This window comes from Chenopodium album, chromosome 8 (assembly GCF_948465745.1).
Source record: "Chenopodium album chromosome 8, dcCheAlbu1.1, whole genome shotgun sequence".
In the NCBI taxonomy this organism is placed as follows: Eukaryota; Viridiplantae; Streptophyta; class Magnoliopsida; order Caryophyllales; family Amaranthaceae; genus Chenopodium; species Chenopodium album.
Window position 1 is genome coordinate 63,933,995 of NC_137841.1, and position 10,081 is coordinate 63,944,075.

The 10,081-nt window shown below is 31.3% G+C and overlaps 1 protein-coding gene across 1 annotated transcript; it reads left to right on the forward strand.

Moving 5' to 3' along the window:
* The first annotated feature begins 2,585 nt into the window (after positions 1-2,585).
* On the forward strand, positions 2,586-3,507 carry LOC145643165 (uncharacterized). Its single transcript, XM_081694322.1, has 2 exons — positions 2,586-3,011; positions 3,100-3,507. The coding sequence occupies exons 1-2, from the start codon at positions 2,586-2,588 to the stop codon at positions 3,505-3,507; spliced, it is 834 nt and encodes a 277-aa protein (XP_081550448.1).
* Positions 3,508-10,081: the final 6,574 nt, after the last annotated feature.

Genomic DNA, 10,081 nt, shown 5'->3' on the forward strand with positions numbered 1-10,081 from the left:
TCTATTAGCTATATGATATCATAGATGATTGTGTCTATAATATCCTTTATTGGCTTGATGATATTTGTATTGGCTATATGATATCACCAGCCATAATATCATATAGCCAATAGAGGATATCAAAAACCCGTGGACTGACAAAACATTTGGGTAGTGCTGCCTGACGCAATTCCTTCTCATATATAAAACATATTTTTATTTTGGACATTAACCATTATATCTTACAGCTTGTTTGACATGATTTTTTGTTTCCACTTTTATGTTGTCAGCTTTCAAAATTATCATGATTTCAACATGTTTAACTAATTTTTTGATTCATTAAATATATGACAAATATCATATGATTTTGAAAACAAAAAATCAAAAAACATAAAACACAGCAATGTCAAACGAACCTTTAAGTTTTGGTTTAGTTGTCAAGAGCAATTGAGCACGTGTGGCAAAAAGGTCACGGGTTTTTGTCATGCTTTGCTTTTGATTTTTAATCTCAATTGAATAAAAAAAAAAAGTAACTGGTTCAATTCTCATCCCCCATCCTTTCGATAAGTAAAACTAGCATTATATGCACACAATGCGTGCGGAGTTTAAAATATTATGGTTTTATCACACAAAAAAAGGTCGAAGATAATATAAATAATCACATAAAAATAAATATATTAATTCGTGAATATTAAAGGATGAAACCGTGAATATCATGGTTTTATCTCACACACACACACAAAAAAAAAAAATTTTGTTTTATACTCTGTGTTATATTACAAAGTTTCATATGTGGCTGGCCACACCGTGTGGCCACCCACAATTTTTTTTTTATTTTTTAAAAATTCTTTCTCTCTCCTCTCTATTCTCTTTCTCTCTTCTCTTTTCTTCTTCTTCAATCCAGAACCTTCATCTCATTTTCTTAGAGAACGTAACACAAATTTCGCAATCGTCATCAATAGTCGTCTTCATGGTTCGTTCGTCGGTGGTTCGTTCGTCGGAAGTAGTGGTTTCACTGGGAGAGTAGTGGTGGTTTGGTGACTCCGTCGTCGGAAAACAAGTTCAAAGTTTTTAAGGTCAAATTCGGCCATGAAAACTCTAGATCTAGAATTTTCATGGTCGAATTTGGCCTTTTTAGCCATATTTAAAGTGATATTCGAAACCATTGTTAACATTTTAAGGTATTTGTTTGATTTGATTTTTTTTTAATGGTTTGGTTGGATAGATCGGGGTTTGTTTGTGGGTTAGGGGCTAGTGGCAAGGCGTTTAGGTTGGTAGTGGTTTGTTGGTGGTGGTTGTTGGTGGTAGTTTTTTGTTGGTGGTAGGTAAGGGGTTACCAGATCCGTTAAGGGGTTACTAGGTGGTCCGATTAGGGTTACTAGGTCGGCGGTCAGGGGTTACTAGGTTGGTTAGGGGTTACTTCGGGTTACTAGGTCGGCGGCCAGGGGTTACTTGGGTTTACTAGGTCGGGGGTTACTAGATCGGTTAGGGGATACTTAGGGTTACTAGGTCGGTTAGGGGTTACTAAGTCGGGGGTTTCCAGGTCGGTTAGGAGTTACTTGGGATTACTAGGTCGGGGGTTACCAGGTCGGTTAGGGGTTACTTGGGGTTACTAGGTCGGGGGTTACTAGGTCGGTTAGGGATTACTAGGTCAGGGGTTACTTGGTCAAGGGTTACTAAGTCAGTCAGGGGTTACTTTTGTCTTGGGGTTACTTTGTCATTTGCTGATTTGACAACCTGCCGCACCAGAAACCCACTGGTTTTGATTGTACAAATTAATTGATAGATTTAAAAATAGAATTATGTATTAATTGATTGATTATAGACATATATAATGTAAATTATTTATTTTTAAACTTAATTCAAATAATAATTTTAGTATTCGATGTTTCGATCCCGGCCAATTAACCATAATAGATTAATAATGGTTGGAGTACCCCATCCATGCTCACACAAGTCACCCCTATAGATAGAGTTTCGCGCTTTCTCAAAATTTGCATTTAACAACGAACCTATTTCTCACTCCTATATTTTCCACCTTAGATGGAAACTCTAGAACCAAAGTTGAACCTTCCAAATGATGAACAACATCATCAGCAGCAAATTGATGATCATCTTATGTACGCTCGAGCTCGACTTGTTGGATTGATTCAAAGTAACTAGCTATTTTTTAGGTGAATTTGTTAAATGCCACTGATAAGTTAGAGTCTTTAGGAGTAAATGGTTAGCTAATTACGTGGGAGTAGTCATTGTTACTGTTAGTGGAGTCATGCATAGTGGGTTAGTTAGATAAGATCATGCTCCTAATTATTAGCTTTAGGTTGTTCCACATGCTATTTATATTCAAGCATCTCTGAATTCTCGTAGTGTAGCAGTGAGTTAATAAAATCAGTTTTTGTTTATCTCCATTAATATAATTATATCACTTGAGTCTTAGTTTCAACTTGGTATTAGAGCCGATGGTTCAATCCTAGGCCTTTTTAAAAAAAGTCGTGAGTGAAATAAAGAAGAGTCGTGAGTAAAAAAAAAAATCAGTCGTGAGGAAAAAAAGTGTCGTGAGTTTCATAAAAAATAATAGTCGTTCATTTGTTTGTGAGTCAGTAATCATGTCAAATGGTGGTATAAACTCGTTGTCGCAGGCCTTAATTCCAATGTTTAAGGGTGAGAATTATCACCTATGGAGTCTCAAGATGAAGACCTTGTTTAAGTCTCAAGAGTTATGGGACTTAGTGGAGAACGGTTATAGTGAGCCGAACCCAGCACCGGCTATTCCTGATCAACAATTGCGAGAAAATCGTAAGAAGGATGCAAAGGCTTTATTGTACATCCAATCGGCAATGGATGATAAGGTTTTCCCACGAATATCCGCTGCATCAACATCTAAACAAGCGTGGGAAATTTTGAAGAAAGAGTATTTTGGTGATAAGAAGGTAATTGCCGTTAAACTACAAACTTTACATAATAGTTTTGAGAATATGACAATGCAAGACAAAGAAACAATCCAAAGTTTCTTGTCTAGAGTATCTGATATTGTGAGTCAGATGAAAATCTATATATGGTGATACTATTACTAATGAGACTATTGTTAGTAAGGTATTAAGGTGTCTTCACAAAATGAAGGACTATAAGCATGTTGTTACCGCAATTTTAGAGTCAAAGGATTTATCAACCTATACATTTGATGAGTTGATGAGTTCTTTGATGGCTCATGAAGAGAGAATGGATAAGTCTACGGATGAAGATGTCGAGGAAAAAGCCTTTCAAGTTAAAGGGCAAATGTCAGAGGGTTGTTATTATGATGGTGGTCGTGGTCGAGGTGGTCGTATTCGCGGTTGTGGTCGTGAAGAAAATGGCAGTGGTGATCATTTTGAAGGTCAAAGTTCGTCCATGAGTAGAGTCCAATGCTACTATTGCAAGAGGTATGGTCACAAGAAAGATAGGTGTTGGGATAAGCAAAGGGATGAGCAAAAGAAAGCGAATACCAATTTTGCTCAAAATGTCGAACAAGAAGAGAGTAGGCTCTTCTAAAGTCGTGTGTCGTGGTTATGTCGTGAAAGTCGTGATTGTGGTGCCTTGGGTGTCGTGAGTTAATGTTTGTGTCGAGTTAAAGTCGAGGTTCATTGTCGCAAGTCGTTGAAGTGTCGATGTCTGTTGCAAGTCGATGAAGTCACAAGCAAAGTTTAGTCATGTATGAGACTTTGAATCAAGGGGTAATGTTGGATTGATTCAAAGTAACTAGCTATTTTTTAGGTGAATTTGTTAAATGCCATTGATAAGTTAGAGTCTTTAGGAGTAAATGGTTAGTGGCTAATTACGTGGGAGTAGTCATTGTTACTGTTAGTGGAGTCATGCATAGTGGGTTAGTTAGAAAAGATCATGCTCCTAATTATTAGCTTTAGGTTGTTATTCCATATGCTATTTATATTCAAGCATCTCTGTATTCTCGTATTGTAGCAGTGAGTCAATAAAATCAGTTTTTGTTTATCTCCATTAATATTATTATATCACTTGAGTCTTAGTTTATCGAATCCAATGTGTGGTTCTTACAGGCGTTGGTACCTTGCATCGTACATCCGTTTCGCGAAAAGAACATATTACACACATGTAAAGAACATACTATTGTAATGAAAATAACATATTATTAAAAAGTAATGAACACATATCTAAAGTAAAAAGAACATATTTATATTAAAAATGAGTGAAAAGAACATGTGTTCATGTTCTTTAATTGTCAGTGTAATGTACTTTTATATGTGATATAATGTTAATTATTTATTGTGAAATGTTCTTTGATTTTTTTTTTTTCTGTTCATTACATAATATTTTCATGTTCTTTATAAATATTAGGGATATTTTTTAGATGTATAAAAAAACATAAAATTGGATGTTCTTTACAAAGCAGTTACTTCCTCCGCCCACAATTATGTGCAACAAAGGAATATTTTATATCTCACAAATAATACCCCATTTGTTGCACATAATTGTGGGCGGAGGAAGTATATGTTTTTTACAAAACAACTTTATGTTCTTTAAAAAACTGCTACATGTTCTTTTCATGTTTTTGCCAAGGTACAGGCGACTGTACCTTAAAATTTTCATATCGAATCAGATGTTCCTTTCATTAACAAACTCATCCATAGAATGGCAGAATACTACAATCTCACACACAAATGTAACGCAACCGAATCCTCTCTCTTCGCCGCCCTCTTCGACTCCCATCAGCCTCCTTCAAACCCCTTCAATAGTAATGTCAATGTCTTCCTCCTTGAAGTCTCCCCTACTACTCTTCCTCCCCACATAATTGAGCCGAAAGGTCGCGAGTTCGAGGATAACCCATACTACAAGACCATTCACCATAATCACGACCTTGTCAATGACCCCGAGGAGTCCCTTTTTCGGTACCCTTTACCCGACCTACTCAACGCTTCTTATGAAACCCGGGATACATATGGAGAATTTGTTTGTAAGGAAGGGTTACCGGAAGATGGGATTCGAAACGATGCTGATGAAGGTGGTTGCAAATCTAACAGTGAAATTGGGGTATGCCAAAATGGAGTGGAATGTTATTACATGGAATGGAGATTCTTGCAGCTTTTATGAGAAGATTGGAGCTCATCTTTTGCAAGGTTGGCGTATATTTCGACTTGATGGTGAATTTCTCTTATCTTTTGGTCACATTGCTGATGGAGCTGAAGACTTAGGCCTCATTTAGTTTAACTTATTTTTACTTATTTCACAAAAAATAAGTTTGTATCAAATCAGATCAGTAAAAATAAATTCGTAGCAAATCATAACAGAAAAAATTAAATAAGTTCAGATGGTATCATTTTTTTATGTATAGTTTTTTTAATCGCTAAATACTTCGTATCTTTAATTTTGTAATTAAAAAAATATAAAAATTTCCCTATGATAAGGAAAAATAGGGTGAATTTAATAAGCCCTTAATTAGCTTGAAGAAGTTACCAAGAATAAAAGTTAAGGGCTTGTTTGACATCATTTTTGTTTTTCAGTTTCCTGTTTTTTTTTTTAAATCAAAAACCAAAAACAGGAAACAAGAAAAAAATGTTTTCATTTTTCTGTTGTCAATTTTCTAAGTTATCATGATTTTAATAATTTTATATATTTTTTTATTCATCATGGGACATATATCATATACTTTAAAAAAAAAACCAAAAAACAGAAAACCACAGCAATGCCAAACGATCCCTTAATTAAGGATTTTTAATATATATATTTTTTAAAAACTACCTTATACACTTTAGATTTTATGAAAACAAGAATGTACAATTAGCAACAACAACGTAGGTATGCTAAAATGATATTTTTTTATTTGATTCAATTGTCATTTATTTATCCCTACCTTTGTAAAATTATAATTTAACTCTTATACATAGCGTTGAAATTATTATACCCCCTGCTGCTCTAGTTAGATTTAAATGTCTTTGTAAATGTCGTATGACTTTTTGTTTATGAATCAATCTTTATCCTAAAAAAATGTTACACAGCATAAGAAACTATCTAATAAAACACTGTTGTAAGTTGTTATACGTATTGTGTCGAATTTAACGATGAAAGAAAAGGAGAATTGGGGGTTATAAGGTAGTTTCTTATAACCACTTATTATAGGAAAAATTGACCTCAACTATGGCTTGGGTGCACCCAGGACTTTTTACTATGCTTACCAAATCATCACAAACTAATGACTTGGGTGCAAAGCGCACCTTTAGTGAGTTTTTTGGCCTCCATTCTCACCGGTGCCGGAGAATTTTTTCCATTTACTTGCCGAAAAATGTCCCGTAAAGGTTTTGGGGGTCATTTTGTCCCTTAAGAATCTAAATTGAGCTCGAAACAAGCAAAAAAATAGCACAAATGACTCAATTCGGATTAAAAAATAATGACACACAAATCGAGATATTTTATAACGCGCTAAACGAATCATGTATGTTGTTTTTTTTGCTTGTTTCCAGCTCAATTTGGACCCTACAAGATCAAAATGACTCTCGGCCCAAAACCTTTAAAGGACATTTTTCGACACGTAGATCGAAAAAATTCACCGAGATGAGAATGGTAAAAATTCTAGCGTAGTCGTCAACTACGGACGACTATGGTCGACTACACTAATATTTTTAATCTAGACCATTGATATTACATTTGTCTAATCCTAGCCGTTCAATCCAACACCTAAGCTACACAGTCATTAAATGATTGTTTGGTTGGAATTTTTTAATTTTTTTTTTGTTTTTTTAACAAGCATGATTTTTTTTTTTGTAATTAAAATCAAACTAAATTTATATAATTTTAAATACTTCATCTTCAACCAATCTATACCATTGTTAACTTTATTAACCTTTTAATGAGTTGAATTTGACCTTCATCTTCAACCTATGTCATCTTCATCCTAAAACCTTCATCTTTTATAAAAAATAGTCATTGTTCATCGATTTCAAAATTATATAAATTTGCTAAGTTAATGTTTAACCATTGTAATTCTTCAATTTTAAGTCAAAAAAGTCGAATAGTTTTAAAAATTAATTCCAGATCGACATTATAGTCACCTTAATTATTTGTAAAAAAATATTTTCGTTAAAAAGAACAATTATATTATATATTATTATTTTGTGATTAAATTTGATATAATTTTACGATTAATTCGACACTGTTGAAGGTTACACATTTCTTGTTGAAACTTGAAGATAGGCAAGATTTGAGGTTGAAGATGAATGATTTATTTTTTAAAATTTATTTAATTAAATTTATTTTTAAAATAAAATAATAATAATAAATTAATAAGTGGATTGGTGGGTGTTTTTTTTTGTGGAAGGAAATATATGATAAGATATTTTTTCCGTGATTAGTGTGTTTTTGGGGGGATAGAGATATCTGATATGTAGCATAATTTTCCTTTCGTCCAAAAAAAAAAAAAAAAGATACAGTAACATAATTTTCCTAAATTCAACTCTGATTTCCTATACCAACTTGGAATTTTCTAACATTAATAATAAGTTGCTTATTGCTTAAATTAACCACTAAAAGAACGTACCTAATTTTGTAGTCAACACAAAGAAGACATAAAGTTAAATAGCCAAAATGATAATTTTAAGAAGTTTTTTTTATCATATATTCGATCATATACATGTATGATTAGATTGATTACAAAGTTACAATTATTAATAATTTATTTTAGTAAAACATGTGAAATATTTTATTAAATCAATATATTAAACAAAATTAGTGATAATTTTGTTTTATTAAAGATCAAATCATATATTTTTTTTTTGTCAAATATGTCATTATAACTAGTGTAGCCGTCATTCATTAAAAATGAAAATTGTTATATACATCCGTGTCACCCGTGTGTAAGGTGCACTCAAGTGTATACTCCTCATTGAATATATTTTTTTGCTCATTATAAAATCTAAAATGAGCAAAATTATATCAAATGAGCAAAAAAAAAAAAAAGAGGTGCACTTACCTCTTTATGTGCACACGAGTGTATATGTGTATATAAAAAGGTTTAAACACTTGTTTTGTTTCTTAAAGGATAAAAATTAAAAAAAATAATTATTTTTTTGGTCTAGAGAATTAATTTTACATTAGTAGCACTTTGGTTAAATCCCTACAAATTACAGTTTGTATGTAATTCACCGATATAAAAATAAAAACGATTAGTTACCCATTGGTTAAAAAAATGCATACATTATGTTAGGCGTGAATCAGGGATACTAATAATATTTAACTTTATTTTTTCCAAAACTAAATTCACAATCATTTTTTTTTTGTGAAATCTACTAAGGGCCTATTATGTTCACCTTATTTTCACTTATTTTATGTGTAATAAATTCAGATAAGTTCAAATCGGATTTAATAAGTTCTAATAAGGGTTACACAAGTACAAATTACAACTAAATAAGTTATAATAAGGTCTAATAAGTTCAGATAAGTTTAGGTAAGTTAAGCTAAATTCATATAAGTGAAAATTAAGTGAATAGAACACACCCTAACATTCAACAATTCAAAATCAGTATTTCTATTTTAATAAGAATCATGCTTAAGTTAATGAGACCTTGGTTACATAGAGTGGAAATAAATATAGTTAAGAGTACTAAAAACGGGTGTGATTATTCGAAATAACTTTAACTTTTGTATTTTGTAAAAAAAATAAAAATTAAACCACTTCATTTTAGGTACGCCCATATATAACTTAGGTATACCCAATACATGAAACATTTTATACACCATTATCGGTGTTTTAATTAAATCATATCTTTGTAAATCATTTGGTTAACTATTAACATTTGAACCCAAAATTAAATTGGAGATACCTATAAGTGAAATTTATTAATAGACGAAGTTCATTACAAACAACAGAACTAATAAACAAAGTACATGAGAAGCTTAATCCACATTCATTTGTATCAATGTAGATTTTAAAATTAATCTTTACCTTTTCAAATAATACTTCAATAAAAAGTATTTGAAGGTTTTTCCTAAAATAAAAAAAGTATTTGAAGGTTACTACAATAAAATTAGGTAGTCCTAATTATCCAAAAAATTGTTTGGATATCCAAATAATATATATCTTATTATACATATCCAAGTAATATTTGAAGGAGTATCTACAACTTTTTATTGCATAGAACTTATGTAATAAAAATACGTATAAGAAAATAAAATTGTAAAATTATACAATTATTATTTGATAAAATAAGTTTAAAACAAATTTAATGTATTAATATGTCCGCCTCTATAATACAAATATTCTCTATGTCTATATTAAGAGCACCATTTCTCATAGGCATGAATGTCGTCAATGCAAAATTTTGTTTATTGGGAATGTTTAGCCATTGTTATAATGAGAAGAATTAAAATTAGGCATCTTCAATTAAGCATTATAAAGTCCCAATAAAGAAGATTTGAAGATTATTATAAATAATTTAGGCAGTAATTAAGTATTATAGAGTCTCAATAAAGATATTTAGGGGTTATTATAATCAAATTAGACAGTCCTTATTAATTATTATGGAGTCCCAATTAAGATATTTGGAGGTTGTTATAATCAACTTTAGGCAATCCCAATTAAGTGTTATAGAGTCCCAATAAATGTATGTGCGTAAAGGTTATATTATAATCAAGATTGTGTGTGTATGTGCGTGTGTATGCGTGTGTGCGACTAATAATCTAATGGAATAATCCAAAAACTCAAAAGAACGATAAAAAATATCAATCAATCACATGTACTGATGTACTCCCTTTGTTTGTTAGATCATCATTATTCAATATCTTCGAAAAATTTAAGAAATGGAATATTAACACCAAAAACATAATCTTTATTTCATTTTTCTTAAAAAGTTATACAACTATTGGTAAATAAATTAAAAAAAAACAATATAATTTATACTTCTGTGTGTTGTATATCCAATTTAATTAAACCCTATTCATTTGAGGTTACCTATATATTAATTGGGAGGTCCCATTTAAATATTACAAAATACATATTCAACATGAAAATATTTAGTACTTTGTTTGGTTCAACATTAGTACAGAATAGAAAAGGAAATGAATAGAAGGGAAAGGGGAAAAAAAAAACTAAATCCATCCAATG

Excerpts from the sequence above, each read along its gene's own strand:
- LOC145643165 (XM_081694322.1), top strand. The coding sequence starts at position 2,586 with ATGTCAAATGGTGGTATAAACTCGTTGTCGCAGGCCTTAATTCCAATG. Across the intron at positions 3,012-3,099 it reads TGTCTAGAGTATCTGATATT|GACTATAAGCATGTTGTTAC; the intron begins GTGAGTCAGATG and ends CACAAAATGAAG.